This window comes from Mus musculus, chromosome 2, assembly GCF_000001635.26.
Source record: "Mus musculus strain C57BL/6J chromosome 2, GRCm38.p6 C57BL/6J".
NCBI lineage: Eukaryota > Metazoa > Chordata > Mammalia > Rodentia > Muridae > Mus > Mus musculus.
Window position 1 is genome coordinate 33,049,593 of NC_000068.7, and position 22,267 is coordinate 33,071,859.

The 22,267-nt window shown below is 44.6% G+C and overlaps 1 protein-coding gene across 17 annotated transcripts in view; it reads right to left on the minus strand.

The window, feature by feature from the left end:
* Positions 1-22,267, minus strand: part of Garnl3 (GTPase activating RANGAP domain-like 3) — a 145,635-nt gene that overhangs the window by 63,368 nt on the left and 60,000 nt on the right. For all 17 annotated transcript variants that reach the window (XM_030252276.1, XM_011239223.3, NM_001355201.1 and 14 more), the window contains 3 exons: positions 14,412-14,486; positions 4,566-4,665; positions 2,504-2,622 (listed from right to left, as the gene is read on the minus strand). Coding sequence is in view for 9 of the 17 variants with exons in the window: in NM_001355201.1 (NP_001342130.1) it covers positions 2,504-2,622; positions 4,566-4,665; positions 14,412-14,486 (294 nt within the window). In the remaining 8 variants the exon portion in view is untranslated. The remainder of the gene's footprint in view (positions 1-2,503; positions 2,623-4,565; positions 4,666-14,411; positions 14,487-22,267) is intronic.

Here is a 22,267-nt window from a genome sequence, read left to right on the forward strand (position 1 = left end):
ATAAGTCAGTTTTCCCCTGCATTTGTCTTGCCCGCTCTTCTTGAACACCCAGCAAGCATCTAAGATAAGGACATAAGTGATGTCAAGAAGAAAGAAGATAGGGTATCAAATAAGTTCATTCCAGAAAGGCAGAAGGGTCAGAAGGAAATAAAGAAAAGAGGCGGGCTATGGGGTTAGATGGCAGACCATGAGGGCATGGCAAACTGCAGTTCTCCCTGTAGTGGCCCTAAGTGAGCCCTGTAGGTAACACAGTACTGGAGCCAGAGGCTTCTTCCTGGCCAGGACCTCTCACAGGGGTCTGATGTCCACGTGGCCCCTGTGGAGACATGGTGAAAGGCAGTAGCTACCAGCATGGATGACTGGCAAGATATAGATATGGGCCTAAGGCCATGGTTTACAGGGCTGAGCCCTGGGTAAGTTGTAGAGCTGAGGCCCAGAGGCAAGCAGAAACCTGAGACTATGCCAGAGAGGAGCTTCACAAGGGTCAAACAGCAAGACTGACAGACTCAGGAACACATGCTTTCCTGGGACCTAAGACACAGGAAGGGACCAACCAGTTCTATACTAGAGGTCATGGGAGTGGGTCATGCATCCCACTGTACATAATTAATTCTATATGAAAACTTCTTACTCAAATGTGTTCTGCTGTCATGAGGTCTCAGCCTAAAGATCAATACCTAAAAATCATACCTAAAGATCAATTGCTAGAGAAACAGCATGAGGGAAAGTCCAATTATCTGCCCCGAACCACAGTCTTCCTGAAGAGGACCCTGAGAGCAGAAGGGTCTGGAACATTGTAATGAACAAACATAAAGCAAAAATCAATCAATCAATCAATCAATCAATCAGAAACCAGAAAATGCCTGCCTGGTGTAGTAGATAAGGGGTTGGATGCAGGCACAGTAGTTTTTCACTAGGAGAACAATGGGCACCCACTGACATGTATGCCCCCTGCCCCTGCCACTCACACAGGGCTCCCAGACCCACTGATGGCTCTGCTTGTCACACAGGTGGCCTCTTTTACGGAGATGACATTGAGAGGGGATGTGTTGGTCCAAATTGTTTGAGTCATTGGAAAGCACCTGTCCCTGTGAACCTTGGTCCCACTAAAGTCCCTTGTAATGAACACGACTCTGGTGGAAATAAGTTCATGAGAGACACCAAACAAGATTGTTACCCCAGATTTGCTTCAGAAAAAGAACAATTTCTGAAAACACTATAGAAGTTTACTTCAATGGGGGCGGCAGCAGCCTGCTGTTAAACGGGGCCCTGGAGTTAGCTATTCATTCAACACATACTCCTGGAGCTGTGCCACCGTGTGAGGCACAGCAACACGACACAAGGAGAGGACACTGAGGGAGACAAGAGTGTGCCCTTGGGTGGGAAGACACACAGAATGCATTATGTACAGTGGTGACACCTTGGTCTCTGAGCTCTGGAGTATACTTGGTCTGTCATCTACGTGCAGGAACTTTTTTGTCAGGCCATTTTAACTTCTGTCATTGCAATAGCAGCGAGTGAGATTTGGGTAGTTAAGAAAACATCTAGTAGTTTTTAACCTGTGGGATTAGCTAAGACCATCAGAAAACACAGATGTTTATGTTATGATCATAACAATAGCAACATTACAGTTATGAAGTAGAAACAAAAATAATTTTATGGTTGGGGTAACCATAATATGAGGAACCATATTAAAGGGTCACAGCATTAGGAAGGTTGAGAACCACTGATCTAGCATATAGTAAGTGCATAATAAATGTTTGTTTTTATTCTTCTTATTATTTTAGCTCACTATTTTAGAAGTACTTAATCATAATTTGTTGAATAGTAGTAGTTTCTAGAATTTTTTTCTTTGCGAGATAGTCTCATATTTGGGGAAATGACATCAAACTTGCTACATAAGTGGCCTTGAAACTCCTGATTCTCTTGCCTCCAATTCCCAAGTGATGGGGGTCACAGGCATGCACCATCTCACCTGGTTTATGCAGTGCTTGGATTGAACACAGGATTTCAGGCAAGCTAGGCAAATGCCCTATCAACAAAGCCATATCCTCAGCCTTTCTTTCTAGGAAGTTTAAAGTTGTTACTTTATCACTATACATGTACATGATTTGCTATTTATGTGTACATGTATGTGTGGAGGGCTGTGAGGGTGTATTTTCTAGGACAACCAATGTTCACAGAGAAACCCAGTCTCACAACAACAACAACAACAACCCAAAAGTAATAGCTAAGCTTAATGAAGTAGTACGTTGTATAAAACATACTACTATTTCCCAGAGGCCAAGACTTAGAAGTGGCTGATTTCGAGAGTGACTTTGAGATGGGAGAAGCTGCTGGTAAGCAGAGCTTGGAGGCCCCAGCACAGAACAGTGGGCTCTGAATCATCTACAGTGAGAGGAATCACCTGAAAGGCGCTAACTGAACTGAGATGGGGTGAACTACAAGGCCCTCCCAGCACGTGTGCTAATCAGGCGACATCAAACTCAAGTCAGGTACTTACTGTTTTCCGCCAAAGAATTGCACGATACTGAGGGACACGCTGATTATTCTGGTCAGAAAGGGTGACAGACAAGAAGAAGGGGCTCTTCTCTGCATCATTTCCAATGTAATTCTGATGGACTAGAGAAGAGACGGTCAGTAAGGATGCAGCTGGTTCCTTCAAACAGAAGTGGCCAGCCCTCACATGCTATCCCAAGGCTGACTTGGGTAGGACTGACCACTTATCGTGCACCCACTTCCCTCTGGCCAGCGAATGGCTCAGAAATGAACTTGTGATTCAATGCTGGCTGAGACGGACGAGAAATCTGCCAAGAGCCTTATGGAAAGGCTCCCCATTCTAAAGATGACCCTCTCCTCTGGATGTTGTAGTGTCAGGTGATGTCTGAAGCTGCTGCAGCCATTGTATGGTCCTAAGGAGGGCAAAGCCATCACACTAAGGTTGAGAATCAGAAAAAGGGGAAAGGTTCTAGTCCTCTGATACCACTGAACTGTTTGCTGCCACCAACCATAGAGCCTTCCCTGGCTGATCTGTAGCTTGCTATGTAGATCATGTTGGCCTCAAACTTTATTGTTTGATTCCTTCTTGTTTAATCCAGTTTGAGGCTTTGCATCAGCTCTTTGGATGCTGGTGGCATTCAAACTCACAGCAACTCTTTTGCTGTGAGGCCAGTGCTGAGGGCACTCGGTGCCCAGCCATGGGGAAGATGACCGGCACATTGCTTTCTTGGTAAATGCTTCTATATCCCCCACCCACCCAAGTAACCCGGCCTGGCCAGACCAGAGCTTTTTAGAATAATACTGTAACAGTTTTCCTTGTCTTTCATGTGGAGCACATGAGTGTGTGTGTATGTGTGTGTGTGTTGCACAAACATGGATGTGTGGGTGTGTATGCCTGTCTGTGCACTTAGGAAGTCAAGGGAGGCTACTGGGTATCTTCTTCACTGCTCTCAGCTTTATTGCCTTGTGATAGGATCTCTCTATTAATTGGATATTCTCCATTTTGGCCAGGTTATCTGGCCAGTGAGCTCCCAGTATCTACCTGTTTGTCTTTCCGGTGTTGTACTGCAGACATGCTCAGTCATGCCCAGATTTTTTACATGGGGCTGGGGATTTGAACTCAGGCTGTCATGTTGCAGTGCAATCGCTCTTGCTGCCTGAGCCCTGTAACTGGTTTTTAAGACATCACTCTCATTTCCTGGCTTGAGCATCAAGTTCCACAATGGATGCCCCATGGCACATCTCTGCCATTTCAGATTTCACATCAGTTACTTGCCCTCCATTCCCAGCCCTTCTCTCATTAGCAACACATCTGCTCTCCATCTTTCCATGCGCTCTCTCTCTAAATGTATAGTCTAAAACCTGAGCAACCGAGCTCTTGGTATGTGTTAGGCACCAAGTATTGTTATTCTTGCATCTCTCATTGGAAGCTTTGTTTAGACCTATAGGGAAGGACTAAAAACAGCTCCACTTTACAGACAGAGAAGCCAAGTTCAAGTCCCAAGGCTAATAAGAGCAGAACCAAGTTGCAAACCTTGTCTATAGGCTTTTTGAGGGCAGGGGGTTTGGTTCACTTCACACGGCACCTCATAGCTACATATACTTCCACAAGACAAATACTTGTCATTGGTGAGTAAATATGGCAGAGCCCACAGTTTTATGGCCAAGAGGTTGCTCAGGAAACAATTGTTCTCCTTCATGGTCTCAAGTGAAATGTTTAGAACTCATGCAGATAGGTACTGACCTTGCTAAGTTAAAGCCTTTTTTCCATCCTGAAAATTCTTATCTATCAAAGGACTCATTCCTATGAGCTAGTTCCCTCTTAACCAGGGATTAAAACAACATTAAACCCCAACCCCCACAGCACTCCTCACAACAGACCAACCCACAATCAAGAACGCTCTGAGTTGAAGCTTTTAGCCCACGAAGCCCACCCCTGACCTCACTGTGAAGTGCTCTGATGATGTCGTCCTGAATGATTGCATTCCACTCATACACAGTGCTTGAAATTATTATGCAGGTTTGAACAGAATCTCTTCCCCCAGTCACCACAAGGACATAATTACCTTGTCCTAAAAAGTACTTGAAATACCACCGGGTGTGGTACTCCGGGTTTTCTAAGTGCACGTCTGTCCTTCGCCAAGTGCCTGGCAGAGCAGCTGCACTCTGTATAGAACAAAGCAGAGCGGTGTCGTTAAAATGTTTACTCAGAGAGTGAACACGAAGCTAGCACTAAACCAGGAGCCAAAGAGCCAGGGTAGAAAAAGTCAGCACTAAAAGCACACGAATAAGGGCTGTCACCACATGCTCTCACCAGCAATGACGTCCCGTGTAAAGTCATGTCACAGAAACACTCCAGAAATCTTCAGGGTGCAGGAATAAAAATGAGTGAACTCAGTCCTAACAGATGTAAAGTTTTCTCTTCTCTGGTGTATGGCATCTGGATACCTGGAAATTGGTGTCCCCTAGGCACCAGTTCTTGCCAGCACATCTCACCCAGAGGATATTGGTTAGTGTCTTACTCAAGTTCATCTGCTTTCTAGAACTTGGAAATGCACCTTACCTAGTTGGCGTGTAAAATATGGACAAACAGAATGAATAGCCCTATAAAAGACAGTCATTATTAATGATGATTAATCCTGGTTGCCAACTTGACTGGATCTGAAATCAACTAAGAGGAAAGCCATTGGGCACATCTGTAAGAGGTTTTCTTGATTAGGTTGTCTGAAGTGGGAAGAGTGATTCTGGAGGAGGCCTGAAAAACGGAGGTCTGAGGAAAAAGGCCTTTTATACCTTGCTGTTGGATCAACTACCCTGCTGCTGCTGCCACTGCTGCTGTTCTTTGCTGATATCAGAATGCTGAAGACCAGTGGATCTCCAGGAAACCTCCAGGCCTTCAGCATCAGACTGGGATTGCTTGAGGTGTCCATCCTTGTGGACCAGGTAGCTACTGGATTCTCAGCCTTTCCAGTGTGAAGACAGCCATCATTGGAGTGCTCAGATCACACTGTGTAAGCTGAGCTAATAGATCTCCTTTTAATAGATGCTCATTTCACCACTTCTCTTGCTTTAGAGAACTCCAAATAACAGCAGAACTGCTCCTCACCATCCACACACACAGCTATTTTTTCTTCCTTTCTCCACCCCCTCTTTTTTCTTTTTTTCCAAGACTGGGTTTCTTTGTGTAGCCCTGGCAGTTCTGTCGACCAGGCTGGCCTTGAACTCAGAGATCTGCCTGCCTCTGCCTCCAGAGTGCTGGGATTAAAGGTGTGCACCAACTCCTAGCTGTTTTTTTTTTTTTTTCTTAACAGCATGGACTCATACCAAATCATGCAGTTTGAAGGATATCCTTTCCAGTTAATATTTTACACACACCCCTTCTGTGATATTATACTTAAAGCTCTATACTAGTTTATTATGTGGATTTAATACAAATAATTAATGATACTGGATTTAATAAATAATGTGTGGCTTGCATCTAATTCCACATGTACATAATTACTTGTCTAATTGCTTCTTTAGAATAAATTCTTAGGAGCTGAGTCATTTGCCAAGAGGCATGCTCTCTGGAAGGATTCGTCAACCCAACTCTAGAAGGCTGGTACAGCATCTCAGTCCCAGCAGCAGGGGCTGAGGACACTCCTGTCCCTATACCTTGGCATTTCTTCTTAACAATTTAATAGTAAAGATGTAATCTTAATGTGTTTATATTTGTGTTCCTTTATCTAATAGGTAGACTAAACATTATTTCCATTTAAAAACTGATATACCAGGTGTAGCCTTTAATCCTAGCATTTGGGAGGGAGGGTCTCTGTGAGTTCAGGGCCAGCCTGGTCAACAGTGAGTTCCAGGTCAGCCGGGGCTTTGCAGAGAGACCTTGTCTCAAACAAAACAAAACAAAGCAAAACAAATAAAACTCTGATATTTGTGTGTGTGTGTACACATGTATGTATGTAAGATTAGGGAAGAGAAGTTCTCTCTGATCACCCTCTAACTATTCCTTTGAGGAAGGATCTCCCACTAAACATTAAGCTTGCATTTTCTCATCTAGGCTGCAAGACAGGAGGCCCCAGTGACCTCCTGTCATCCACAGGCACCTAGCTGATCAGTAGCTGCTGAGATCCAAGCCCTGGTTGTCATGATCATGCAGTAGATACGCTTAAACCATTGAGTCATCCCTCCTTTCCTACTCTTTTTTATTGTGTGCTGTGTATATGTGTGTGGAAGCACGTGCCACTGAGAATGTGTGGAAGTCATGACAACTTGTTCTGCACACTGTGTGAGTTCTGAGGACAGGCTCAGGTTGTCAGGCTTGGCAGCCAGCATCTTTACCCACTGCGATGTCTCCCTGACCCACTTCTCTAGGTTGAACTCACTCCTTTATTGGTGTTTACTCCCTCAAGAATTAACCTACTCAAATGATAATTGCCTTAATCAAATTTCTTCATATTTATTGGTCACCTATGATTTTTGTTTTGTGGGATACCTATTACATTTTTTGTCTCCCAAAACAGTGTGTAGTATTTTAAAAACAATTTTTGAAACCTTTGAACACAGTGCAAACCATTTCTTCAAATTAAATTTCTACTCCAAACTGGTTTATGGCAATTTTGTCTTCAGGGATATTCTAAATGTCTCAGATTTGCACCATGTGGCTATAATGTGTTAGTGTTATATTAGAAAGACTCCCCATATCCTTACTAATCAAGCTGCTCATGTTATACCATGCTATACATGTTCTCTCATACTTCACTGTCATCAGTCGGATATATATTATTAAAGATCAATTTCCACTAATACTTTGTCAACTAACCCAGATCTAATTATTGAACAGCCTGTCACTTCTCATTTTATTTTTTAAAAGATCCATTTGGTTTTTTTGTATGTATGTATGTATATTGTATATGTTAGAAGAGGCCATCAGATCTCCCGGAGCTGGAGTTATAAGTAGTTGTGAGCTGCCATGTAGGTACTAGGAACTGAACCTGGGTCCTCACCAAGAACAGTGAGTGTTCTTAACCTCTGAGCCATCTCTCCAGCTCCTCTTTTCCTATCTTCATGAGACATTAAATCTTCTTACAGTGAACATGTGGGTCTTGATGCCAGGCTGAGACTGTGTTAAAAGTTATTGGGGAGAAGCTCTATGGAGGTTACATGGTGCCATGTGTAGAAAACAGATTATCCAGAACATGTGTGTGATTCTGTGACGTGAGACATGTGACATGCCTCAGTGACTTTTTAGATGGTTGTGATCAGTTCATATCATGTTGAAGTTTTCTTCAATTTTGAATTTACAAAGAGGCTTTCAAATTTTTTCTTTGCCAGGTCTTTGTAGATTAGATTAAAAGGGAGAGAGGGCTACATGGCAACAGCTCTTCTGATGGTGAATGGTTCTTAGCTTGCTGAACCTCCCTATGAGGTCATGATACCGGCTCTGAACTGACCACTGGACTTTGAAGAAGGATGGGTGTGCCGTGGTTGTTCCTGAGGGGATCTGCGGGCATCTTCTCTCCATGTGTTTCTTTTTGGCTCACACTGCCTTATGAGGTGAATGAGGAAGCTGTCCGTGCCATGGCTCTGGGCATAGTGACATCTGCCCAGTGCTCTAAATGCCAAGTTGTATGCAGAACCTTCCAGCTGCCTTTGTCTGTAACCACTGCCAACAGTTATGAGGAAACCGAATGCCGCCCAAGTGTGTGCTGCTGACCAGCTGAAACTCCTCCAGTCACACGTGGGTTTTGCTTGTTTTTAAAATCTTACCTATTATATTATTGTTTGGGTCCTTTTAAGAATGATCTGGGTTTTTATCACTCTAGGGAGTAAAACTAAAGGTTAAAGTTTTTTTTCTTCTTTTTTTCAGAGACAGGGTTTCTATGTATAGCTCTGGCTATCTTGGAACTTGCTGTGTAGACCAGGCAGGCCTCAAACTCAGAAATCAGCCCGCCTCTGCCTCCTGAGTGCTGGGATTAAAGGTGTGTACCACCACCATCCAGTTAAAGTTTCTTATTTTGTCTTAAGATTTTTTTTTCTTGATTTTCCTCAAAAGCTAGAAGCTGTAAGAATAAGCACAGGTGTATGTGTATCTGTGGAGGTCTGAGGTTGATGTTACCTGGTCTCTCATTGAATCTGGCACTCACAGATTGGTAAGGATTTCCAGACAGTAAGTTCCAGGGATCCATCTGTCTCTAAAGCCCATACCACTTCTGGGATTACAAGTGGCTGTTGCTGTGCCTGGCTTTTCACATGGGTGCTGGGGCCCTGAGCTCAGGTCCTCACATTTGTACACATATTCTGGCCAACAGAGCCATCCACCCAGAACACACCTTTCTTCCTGAGCCACTGAAGACTCAATTGTACAAGTAAAAGCTCTTTATCCCTAAAATCTTCAGTATATACTCCTCAGGAAAAGGGGTCTTTTCTTACATAACTAGAACATAGTCCTTTTTCCTGGTGCTGGGGTTTGAACCTTGATCCTTCTATATGCTAGGCAGGCACTCAACCATTGAGCTACCTCACCAGACCTGCAGTTCAGCTTTATCAATTTCCTAAAGTTAGCATCAATACAATATATAATCATCTGTATTCCACACTTGTCAGCATACTCAATGCGGATGAACGTTCCTGGCTTCAGCACATGATCATTTTGTTGCCGGGTCTCATTTAGATTCCCTTCAGAACATTTTCAGATTTCTGTCTTCTGTGATGGCATTTTGAAGCACATCGTGTCCTCCCATACTTTTTCAGTAAAGCGGTCTTTATCTTATGGCTGTCTGATGCTTCTTCACAAACAGATCCAGGGTCTGCGAATCCAGCCAGAACAGCATGTGGGTAAGGTGTGTCCTTAGCTCATCTAGATAAACCGTAGGCTGCCTATGTGCTCCCTGTTGGAAAGGTTAACCATGAGCACCTCACGGTGCTTCCTCTTCGTTTTGACCTTTTGGGGTGACTCAGGAGCAGCAGTGAATTGGCATCTGTTCCTTGGAGGATTTCTGCGTGATTCATTATCTGCAGTCACTTGTCTTTCACCATGAGTCCTGGCAGCACTCCTGCTCCACAAAGCTTTCCATTATGCAACCAGGTACATGCAGCTAAGGCATGATGCCGGGGCACACTGGCCAGCCTCAGGTCTCCACCTACCCAACAAAGGGACACCCAGGCCAGGGAGCTGACCCCAGTCACTCAGACTCCAGAGAGGTTGGTGTCATGGTTTCAAGGCCCTAGACCCTAGAGAGCTCCAAGATTTGAGAGAACACTGTGACCCCAGCACAGGCTTCAGAGCTTGCAGGCCCCAGGTTCGGATACCAGAGAGGTTTCTTTCCAGCAGAGCCTTAGCTAAGTGCTCTTCAGATGTGTTGCCCTGTGTGCTTCTGGCCCTGCTAGGAACCTGCTTCCCCAGAACTCTCTAGGTGGAGCCTGCGATTCTTCTCATCTTTTCCTTCCTTTTCTTTTTTCTCTTCCTCCTCCCCCCTTCTTTCTCCCCTCCCTCCCTTTAGTACTGAGCACCAAAGCCATGTCCTTCTGCATTTGTACAAGCATGCAGGTAATTCTGGTAACAATGATCTTTGAAAAGCAATGGTCTATGCCAAGGATTTAACATTACAGAGCTTATTGAAACCTGATGCTGGGTCAGATCTCTAATGTAGTAAAAATCCTATGTATCTGTACCATAAATTACGTTTAAAATGTTTTCCCTCCATCATAGTGTGTTTTATGCATTTAAAAACAAAACTCTGAGAGGGGCTTAAAGGCTTAACTGCCAGAATCTTTGAAGTTCCTGCTCTGGACCACACATGCCCCCTCCCCCAGGGGTGAGCATGGGCAACTTCACAACACAAGAATCCAGCAAGAGGCGGGACTGTGAGCAGTGACTACTGTGTACCTACCTCTACCGAGCTAGCTGGTAAGGGTGAGGTTGCTTATAAGGACAAAAAAGATATTTCATTTGTATCTTCGCTGAATCCTTAACTGAAATAGTGTGTGGGGAGCCCCAGTCCCCAGCAGCTGTGTCTCACAGAACTAGAAGCCTTCTCTCCCTTATTAAATGCACACAATGAGGAGAGACAAGAGTGCTCATAGGAACTGACAAAAGAAATGGAGAACTAAGCAAAACCCTCTGCCAAGGATCCCAAGAAATGAGCTCCCATTCTGATGATGCGCAGCACTGGCAGAGAGCAAAGGGTGACTAGGAGGTGGAAATCAAGCGATTTTGGGTCAGCCTTGTAACTACGGCCTAGATGGAGACACAATGTTTCCGCATAGCCTCGCCATTCATTTCCCAACCATTACCCAAACACAGCAGACTCCTGGGCTTCTCTCACTTCGCAGGTGAGTTAGTTTCACCTGCTGGGACTACACAGGAATGAAACCCTCTCGGGTGTATTCATTTAAGTCAGGTTTTTTATCCTTCAATATCCTCCAGGATGTGGCATTCACCCTGTAGTTGGTGCAGTGACTTATTTTCTTCATCTCCATATGGTCCATAGGACAAACCCAAGAGGGATGTACTCATTGTCCTGTTGTTGGATGTTTAGGCCGTATGCAACTGGCGCCACTGTGAACAGGACTCTCCTTGGTGGACACACACACTCTCAGGCATTCGGTTTTAGTGGGGATAGACAGATTTCCACAGAAGACTCACCACCTTATGCTCCTACCAGCAATGTAAATTTAACCAAAACCCATGCAAAATACCCGATTCTACTTGAATGTCCCCAAATATTTGACTTCTGCAGGAAATCCCCACATACATCCAGGCCCAGGTATCTGAATGCTTGCTTCTCAGTTACTGGCACTGTTTGGGAGGGTTAGATGGTGCAGTCTGGCTGGAGGAGCTCTGTGTCTGGGAGCTCTGTCTGGTGCCTGCAGTAGGGACATGAGTTCCCAGCTGCCTGCCTATTGCTCTCCACCATGCTTCCCGACCAGGATGTACTCTTCCTCTCAGGAGCCATAAACCAAAATAAACTTTCTCCCTTGAGCTGCCTTTGGTCATGAGACTTTAGCACAGCAACATAAGAAGACGAATACTGAATCATTACAATTGTAAACATAAACATAAGCTCATTGCAAAAAAAAAAAGTGAGACCAAACAAAACTTAAAATCTTTTTTCCTCCACCCTCCACATCCCAATCTGCTTCTTTCCTACAGTAAAACCATGAGACACAATTGGCTTGGACACTCCTATAAAGATGCATTTACTTTCATATGCACACACACACACACACACACACACACATATATATACACATACTATACCTATACACACACACATGCATACACACACACACACACACACACACATATATATATTCACATACTATACCTATACACACACACACACACACATATTCACATACTAAACCTATACACACACACACACACACACATATATATATATATATTCACATACTATACCTATACACACACATACACACACACATATATTCACATACTATACCTATACACACACACACACACACATATATTCACATACTATACCTATACACACACACACACACATGCATATACACATGGTAATGGTACATATCATACTGACACTTGTTTTTTCGTTAAAGAAAATGCCTTGGGGCCTGAGGCTGTAGCTCAGTGGGTAGAGTACTTGCTAAGCATGCCCCGGGGCCCTGATCCCATCCCCAGAAACACGGAAATCAGGCACAGTGGTACAGGCCTGCAGTCCTGACATTTGGGGAGTGTAAGCAGGAAGATGAGGTTAAGGCCATCCTAGGTTACATAGACAGACCGAGACTCTGCTGAGACAATTTGAGCAAAAGAAAGGAGGAAGGAAGAAGTAGAGGGAAGGAAAAGGAAAAAAAGCTAGAAAAAAATTTCTATGTAGAACAGCTAGATCTGTTCCTGTTAATTCCTGCTTAAGGTCTTAATTTATTTTATTTTATTTTATTTTTTGAGTTAAACACTTGAGCCACACATCTGTAATCCCAGTACATGTGAGGAGGCAGAGGCAGGAGACTCATGAGTTCAAAGCTCCCATTGGCTACACAGAGTTCTAGGATAAACTGAGTGAGCTATATGGTGAGACCCCCATCTCAAAATTAAACACAAAAATTTTAAAAGATTCAATCAACAATTCCATTGACTAGAGACTCGGAAAATACATAGCTTGCATAGAAATGCATAAATTAGGATGCTGAGGCCCTACAACTACCTTCTGACCTTCTTGTTATTCTCTAGAAATACATATTTTTCAAAGGTTATTTTAAAAACTATTTTCAGTTATGTGCAGGTGTGTGGGGATATGCATGTAAGTGCAGGTGACTGCATGGGACACAGGTGATCCCAGGATCTCCCAGTAACCTCTGTCCTCTAGGGCTGGAGCTACAGGCACATGCAGCCTCGGCTTTGGTGTGGGTGCCTGGGATTAAGACGTGGATCTTCATGTTTGCAGAGAAAGTGCTCTTACCCTCGAGCACTTCTCTAGTCCAACTTCATTCTAATAGAAAACAGTTCTTCAATTATGCGTTCCAGTGTGAGGCTGGACTGTAACTCACAGTCAGTCTCTAGGAGGGAAATTAGGGTTATTCTGGCTCCTCCCCTATTTTAAATGTTGCTATAATACCCCGAGAGGAACTGCTAGCCAGATGATACACTCTTTATTACTAAGTGCTCTTCCCCCAAATTGAATTTTCATGTCCCTAAACAGTACACAACCTTCCCACGCTGACAAAGGTAAATGTGTGACGAGCTGGAAGGCTGTCCCCTCTGTTTTGCCATCAACTAATTGACATAAGAGGGAGCAGGGAGGGAGTCCCCCGTGGTCCACCCAGGGCAATGCTCGTTTTAATTAATAATTGGAACAAGCACGCAGATGGCAGGACAAGCTCATCTGAAGGAGCCGCAAAGCTGCTCGGTGGGGGAGCTAATAGGACAGGTGACAGAATCAAGATGTCACAAAACTCCTGACAATTAGTAATGTGGGATGTGTTAATGAGATTACACTCAAAGTGGATTATGAAAATCTTGTGCTTAAGTATAAAACACAAACAACTCGCAGTGAGACCAGGTGCCATAGAGCAGGACCCATCTCTATCCTACTCAGCAGAAATTTGACTCAGAAACAGTAAGTCACATGGTAGACTGAGCTTTAAATCCTAAAGCCATCTCCGCCACACCCTGATGCTGCCTTGCGTCTCAGCAACAGTCTTCTGAGCTGGACTGCCAGACAGAGGAGGCTCATAGCTCTGAGTATCTCCAGGAAGAAATAGCTGAGCCTGCTTCTTCTATGGCTCTGTGGAGCATACCCAGTGCCCTGCATTAAGGACTTCAATTTAAAAAGCTCTGGGTCATGAGGGCAGCATGGTGGTATAGCACTTTCCTAGAACAAATGAGGCCCTGGGATTGTTCTCAGCACTGTAACTAAACTATAATAAAATAAAATGCCTTTATTTGGATATGCTAATCACCCTTATTTGATAACTCCATGAGATATATATGTATTCAAAGTTTACATCGTGAGACTGGAGATGTAGCTCAGGCAGAGTGCTTGCTTAACACACAAGAAACCCTGAGTTCGATACCCAGTACTTCGTGAACTGGCATGGTGGTGTATGCATACCTGTAATTCCAGTGTTCTGAGGACATGGAGGCAGGAGTTTCCTTAGGGAAACAGAGATTCATTAAAGAGGCTGTGGGTCCCCCTCCGGGCTGCTGTGGGCAGACCAGTCCCATGTGTCTACTTGACTTTACGACTATCTTTGAAAGACCTTCTATGACCCCATAATGGTATTTCCCTTTCACGTCTGCTTTGTGCAAAGCTCTGGAAAACTCTTATTTGTCCCTTCTAGGGTTCGGTTTAGGCAACTCATCTGCACTCATGGGGTCTTTGTCTACTGCTACTGCTGAGTGCTTGGTGGTGATGCAGGAACTGGGGCATCCTTACCTCATCTGTAGAGCCATTCTCCACTCGGAATCTTCCTGCCCTTTGGATGGCTCCATCGGCATCACTAGAGATGAGCTGGGGGGGAAAAACATGTAGTTAGGTAGTTGGGCCTCCATTTGCAAACTTCCTGTGACTCCCTTCTCAAAGCAGACCCATCTACCAACACTAGCTGGTGGACCCAACCTAGAAACAGAGTCTCTGGGAACCTTGAGGCCTTAAGAGTCTCAGAACAAGTCCTACCTAGAGGAAACATTTTCCAAACTGAAAAACATTAAAGCTATGATCCATGGACAAACAGTCCTGATCCACATCACATGTGGACAAATAGCAGTTCACAGATGGCAGACCTCAAAGCCAAGCCCCAAGCTCAGCCACCTTCCCAGGAAAGCCTAGAGAACAATTAGTGGCTGGCACAAACTCAAGGTGTAACTATCAGAGAAAGCTCTTGGGCTTCATTCAGTTTTAAACAGTTTCTGGAAGGCTGATGTGGCCCTTTTAAGGCCAGCCATGTGCAGCTTGCCAGTAGACTGCCTTTAGGGAGCTTGCTGCTAGGAAGTGGTGGGCAGAAAGGAGACAGGAGGTTGGCCTGGCAGTCTTTAAGCTACCCTCAAGACAGCCTCCCTCTAGTCTTCTCAGTAGCAATGTGGGAAAATGGTGCATATATGGTTTCCAACTATTAAAATCTCCCTGCAATTTATAGCAAAGGTCTGCCAACAATGTCCACATCCAAATGTATCAGAGTACATTTGCTCCCTCTAACTCAGGCTCTCCCCCATACCAGAATACAACCTCTTATGACTGCTACCTCCTACTTTAACCTCTGTTTAAAAGACATGAAGGTGAGAAATAAAGAATAAATTTCAGAACCACCCCACACAAACAAATTTCACCATATTAAAGGATCTGAAAAAAAGATTGGAATATTTTTCTCATGGCAAATATGAATATAGAAGGCAGGGGGATCTTTGAGTTCAAGGTCTACATAGAGAGTTCCAGGTTAACCAGGGATACAGTGAGATTCTGTTTCAAAACACAAAGGGGGTGGGGTGGTATGCTGGAGAGATGGCTCAGCAGTTAAGAGCACTTGTTGTTCTTGCAGAGGACCTGGGTTCAATTCCTAGCACCCATGTGGTAGTTCACAATCAAATATAATTCTGGTTTCAGGGGATCTGATACCTGCCTTTGTCCTCCACAGATACTAGGTATTCATGCAGTACACAATACACAAACTAAAATCTAAACATTAAAAACAAAGAGGACATGAGAGATACCCTGATGCTTAGAGCACTTGTTGCTCTTGCAGATGACCCAAGTTCAGTTTCCAGCACACATGGTGGCTCACAAATGCCTGTAACTCCAGTTCAAGGGGATCTACCCTCTTCTAGCTTCGGTGGGCACCAGGTATGTATGTGGTGCACATACATACATGCAGACAAAGCACTCACATGCATTAAATAAACATCTAAAATATGAAATTGTATCCAGTTTTCTTTTATCATGTGCTTCAATATACCATGTATTTTTAGCCCCTAGCACAAACATTCTCATTTACCTTATGTAATAACAACACAAAGTAGGTACTAGGATTAATCTCACTTTTACTGAAGAAAAGGTTAAAAAGTATCTCAGCTGTAGTTACATGACTAGTTGACAGAGCAGAGCTTAGATGTGTCAGTGGCAGCCATCCTCCAAGCTTCACCTCACCTAGAAGGTCCACACAAGCCCAGGGCTTACTACTGACCCCCCCACATGCAGAGTAACCTCTGGACACACTTGGCAGGCGTCAATGTTTATGCCTGGAAATTGGCAGTATATAATCTCACATTGTCTTAAGGCTGGGGGTGGGGCAATGAAATTTGACCTTGTCCAAAAAGAGGTCCTCTTTTGAGTGACATTGAGTGTCTGTTTCTCTTCTTAAGAGCTTTAAGCCAAATAATGTATAATTGGTGGTGGGGTTTAGGTCATACATGCTAGCTTCTCTTTGGAGGGACTGAGGGCTAAAGTCAGCCATGTGATCAAACCCACCAGGAAACCAGTCGGTCATTCTGCCAGTGCTCTGTGTGTCACAGCCAGCCCAAGCCAGGGTTCCACTGGAGAGGACATTTGGAAGCTCTATGTGGGGACTCACATGAATTCTACTTATGCTGACTGTGTCCTTTTGGCCGTCACAAAACTCAGTGTGCTAACAGCTCTAACAATGAGTTTATAATTCTAGCAAACTATAAAAATGGAGGGCACTCAGGGCACAAACTGTGTGGATGGGATCAAAAGGAAGGGAGAACTTATGCACTGACTTTCTCTGAGGCCAGTTCTGAACTGTGAGTAAAAGGGCCCAAGAGATGGCTCAGTGGGGAGACCCATTTACTGAGCCAGCCTGGCAACCTAAGGTCCATTCCCAGAAGGTACATAAAGGAGAAAAAGAGATTCTACAGAGTTGTTGTCTGGCCTTTGACCACATATATACTTACTATGACATGTGTTCCCACACACAAACACACAAAATAGTAATGAAGTACAAGTGGAAGACAAGGGTAGGTCTCCAGGAACAGTGGACACCCACTCACTGTTAAAAGTACAGGGACCAGCAGAGAGGGCACGAATATGGAGATGCTCCTACAGCTGTGGCAGGGCCTTGGGATGAAGTGTCTGAGGTCACATCAGGACATGGTAGGAGCAGAACACCACAGTCAATTCACAATATCTCTCATGGGTAGAGGAAGGGAAATCTAAGTTGGCAAAGTCCTGGCCACGTGAGCCTCATGGAAGACTTGGGAGAAAAGCTGATGCCATTCATGACTCCTTCATATACCCAAGAATGAACAGAAACACTGTTTCCCACTGCATCCCCAACACTGCCAAGCACAGGCAACCCTGTCCTTTCCCTTTGCTGAGATTAGAACAAGAGGCATAAAGCTTGTCTCAGTTTGGGAAGTCTGAGAAGAAAGGAAGAACACACTTCATGATCTCATAGCTGGGAAAGAGTAAGTGCTCTCTGAACTCAGGGCCATGAAATCCAGAGAGAGACTTGACTCAGATCTCAGACCAAGACTCCCTCACACCTACCTGCATGGCTGCAGCTGCCTCCTAACCCACCTAGTCTCATACACCCCTGCTTCCTTCCAGCCCCACTTTCATGCAGTGTCTGGTGGACCTGGTAAATCCCAAGTGTTTGTGACCCACAACCCCACCCCTATCCCCCTCTCCCGCTGTCTCTCCTCTTTCTTCATTTATAAGCTACTGCTCTTGACTAAGATGGTTCGTCCCCGCCTTCCAATCTACCCAAGTTCCTCTTGTTTCAAGATGCCTTCCCTGCCCTCTTGCCTGGGCAAAGGGCCACTCAGCCAAGCTGGGCTTTATGTTCTTTTCTGTGATTCCTTGACTTCACTGGGTCTCTCCTTGGGTGCACGCACCCTTTGTCCCGTAATAAGCTCCACGAGGACGACTGCATTATCTGTGGTCACCAAAGCATCTGCAGAGCTAAGCCCATTGTGTGCTGTAGAGGAGGGATTCATTGGGCATCTATAATCAATAGATGAAGGCTGAGATTCTATGGAAAATGGGGTTGATCCCTGGAAGGCACAGTAGGCTCATCACTCATGTGAGAAATGTCAGTCAGTCTACTGGTTTATCACACGGGAAAGAGCAAAGAGAAGGAAGAGGCAAGCAGCCCAAATCAACAAGTGCAGAGTGAAGCCAGACTGAAGCGTTACTAACACTCTTGTAACTTAAACAACGCCACTGAGCATGTCCTAGAGGGGCTTCCCAGACAGACTGAGGTGGAACACTGGCTGGGAAGGAGGTTGTACTAGTGACATGCAGGCTGGATGTACAGTGGCAGTCCCAGTGAGGCCCACCATGTCCCCATTGTATAGCAGTCTAGGGCCTACAAAGACTGTCACACCAGATGATGAAAAGCAGACTGCCCTAGATAACTAAGGGACCAAAACCCCCAACATTACAGAAAAGTCTTTTACCACAGAAGAAACACTGAAACACTGTTGCCAGGTAGCCCTCCTTATCTAATTACTCCTCACAGACATCTGCTCTGGCCTATTAAAAGCACAGAAAACCTGGCACAGAAAATCAACACAAAGCACTTTGTTAAAAGCCTGGACTCCATATCCCCCAGAATGTATCAGAATGCCCACAGCACAAACCCATAAGTCCTCTCTTCCAACCCATCCCAGGGGCATAGACATGTGCTTTAAGGTCCACTTCCTTCCACGATGCCATAGTCATATTTGGACACAAGGCTGGACTTCATTTCCCATGAGGTAGCTGATCACCTGACTTGATTGTCTCTATCAGCAGGTATGCAGAAGTCCTGGGTGACATGTACAGAAACACTCTCAAGAGGGACATTCTTTCCCCGGTCCCTTGCCTTGACTCTAGCAATAACCCCAGAGATCAGAGAGGCCACAGAATACCACACAAGGATGGGGAACCATCTTGAGCCTGCATTTGGGGAGCACGACCAGCAGTCGCTCACGGCAGCTAGCGGGCTGTGAAGGACAGTGAACTCATTAGCTCTCTCTTCACTGTTCTTCCATCTGCAAGGGAGGAAACCATTTTCCCTGCAATAAGCTCACCATTCAAAACCTACAAACTGACCTGGAGCACCAGAACAGGTGTATCTGAAGAATAACGAGCACAATGGGCTTTGCTGTGCAGTCCAGGCTACCTCTGAATTTATAATCCTCCTGCCTCACCCATGTGAGTGCTGGATTTACAAGCATGTACCTCCACCGCTGCTCATAAGTGCACAACTTCTCAACACATTTATTCAACTTTAAAATATGAAGCTAATATTGAACAGTAACATGAACAATCCGATAAGGTGCCATATAAGAAAAAAAATTCTGGATTCTGCTATGAAACTGTATAGATCCTATTTCAGTATAATGCAACTGAATGAGAGATTCCGTTTACAGAGTAAAGCAACTGGAAACTCAGAATCTACACTTGAGGAACAGCAAACCTGAGGATTATTTAAACAGTGAGGACAATGAGGGCAGCCACAACATGTAGTGCCACAGATATTTTAATTATTAGAAAACTCATATTCTGAAGCAATTAAACAAGAAGGATGAGAGCAGGGACTTAGGCATTTGCTTCTAGCAGATATGACAAGGAATCACACAGCACAGGCAGGGCAGGGAGGCCAGGGGCCAGGGATCAGAGAGAAGAATGCAGGATGAGAAGGAATAGATGTGACAGCCTGAGGTGACCACTACAAAGCAAAGGGCAGGCAGGTGAGGTAGGATACACCTACCATCCCAGCTTGGAAACTGAGGCAGGAGGATCGAGGCACCATCCTCGATGACAGTGAAATCCTGCTTAGAAAGAAGACAGATGTGCCCCACCAAAGTGAAGCAAATGCAATCACCAGAAAGAAAGGGTCATTTTAATGAGATGGACAGTTATCTAGGCACACAAGCAGTGGACATCAAGAGGAGAAAGAAATTCAAATACGTCAATAACTGTAAAATCTAAAGACGTCAGCTGTCAGGTGTGACCTGGTGTCAGGTGTCAGAGGTGGCCTGGCTCTTCTGAGGAGGAACCTAGTGCCACACACTGCAATGACACTGCCGGGTCAGGGCCATGTTAATGACACAGAAAGCAGGGCCACTTTCTTAGGAAAGAGCTAGCCCATCAGGGTAGTGAGTCAATGTATTTATTACGTTTGATTTCAGAAAAAGAGTCTATCTAAACAATATCCACTTGCAAAATTAAGAAAACTAATTTAAAGGAAAACAAAACAGGGAAAATGTTATTAACTGCCATTTAGTAAAAATGTTACTAGTTTCAGATTAAAGGCAATTAAGTGACAACCTTCTTAAAAATTAACGCAAATATGTATTTCCTCAAAACCCAAACCGCTCTCCGTCTGCTTAGCTACTCCAATTCTCTGAGCTGCGGTTCTGTTCCTCAGCAGCTCATGGTTCCTGTTAGGCCCACACTGTGCCCTTGGCATTCGAGAATACAACCATAGGAACACACTATACTTAGAAAAAAAAAAACAAATTTCCAAAAGGTTATGTAAAGAACATCTTTAAAAATAGTGTTTTATCTTTCACCTCCTTTCTTTGCCCAGGCTGACCAGCTCAAATCCAAGTTTCTTATTTGTTGGTTCTGTTCCTGAGGGTGGGGAAGGGGGAAATCCATCTTTGCTCCACATCTCTAAAGTGAAGACAATAAAAGCTAGAGGCAGGAGATTCAAGGTCAAGGTCAGCCTAAGCTACATGGAGAGTTTGGAACCAGCCTGGGTTACTTAAAGAGACCTTAAAAGAAAAAGTACTGTGTATGTATGGGTAAAACAGATGGAGCTTCTATCTGCATCTAAGTGTGTAGAGAGAACTTAATCATGTAAAATGCAATGAGCCCAGAACAGTCCCTGGACATAGCAGGCAAGCAACAAACACTGTACTACTGCATTACGTGTTATTGTGATAATGGTAAGCATGAGATTTGATTGCTACTAAAGCACTAATTAATGTATTACTGATGAAACTGCTTTAATGCTCCATTCAAAATCTTGGGAAATCTGTTTAAACATTGGTAGATTTATCAGAAAGAAATGGCTAGAGCACATTTTTTTGGACCTTTACTGACTGCTACATTAACAAAGATAAATGCAGCCCAGTTCTTGCTTTAGAGGACCCCAATGCTACTGTGTATGTGAGAGGGACAAAGGCATATAAACAGATAAATCACAACCCAACCTGGTTAAATGCCACAACAACAGAAGCCAGCATAGGGTGCTGTCTAGAGGAGGTCAGAGGAAATGGAGACCAGCTTCTGCCTGAGGGAGCTTTGGAAGGTTCCAGTGCTATAATGCAATTTATTCTGCAACTCTAATGCAATTTATTCTGCAGCCCTAATACAATTTATTCTAGTACAGGACCTCTGAGAAATGATTTTCAATATACGCAGGCTTATAAAACTGTAAACAGTAGTCAAGAAAGCAGACTCCTTTGAAGTCTTATATGCAAATCACAAACACCCTAACACATACCTTGCTCAGAAAGTATTCAGAAGGGAACAAAGTTTTAGCTTTATATCAATAGAAGGGTAGAATGTGGAATGTGGCCCAGTCCTGGGGGCTATCTCCAGCAGTATCAATAAACATAAATGAAAAGGGTGGGAGCAGGCAGGAAGGTGGCCAGATGGAGCCATGCTGCAGCTGTGCGTGGTGCTGTGGGGCTCATCTCCTGTTCTGTTGTCTTATTTCCAGTCTGTGTGCATTGCATGCAGGGAGGGATAAAGGCCATGCTCTGGGGTGGAGGGGCCCCCTCTTCCACTGGGACGAGAGACAAGGAACCAATGTGGGAAGCTTGGCAGGCAGGGAGCTCAATACTTTGGTGTTTCACTAAGGCATCCTCGAATCTATGGAGAGATTGCAGGGAGACAAGAGAATCACCGGGAAGCTCACAGGTCAGCTAGCCTGGAGCTCACAGCACAGTGGCAAAGAAACCATGAAGACTGCCTCAACATGCTTGCTGTGTCCACACACAAATGCTTACAAAGTTGGGGGGGAGGGGGAATCTTTTCATGGCAAGGATCCTACTTACTAGCACCTCTATTTTTCTTCAAGAAAACAGTAGGCAAGATGGGGGAGGGTTCTTTTCTAACCACTCACAAAGGGACCTTTGAGGAGCAGTAAAGGGATTCTGCAGAGCTGAGGAGTCAAGAGACTAAGAAAGAAGTTTGCCCAGAGGATGGTGTTAGGAAGCTTCTCTGTGCAGAACCCAGCTCCACTACCACCAGGAGATTCAGCAGGCAGGCCAACGTGAGATTCAGCAGGCTGAATGGAGTGTACCCTGGCACCCTCTATGTACTTGTAGAATTCAAACTGG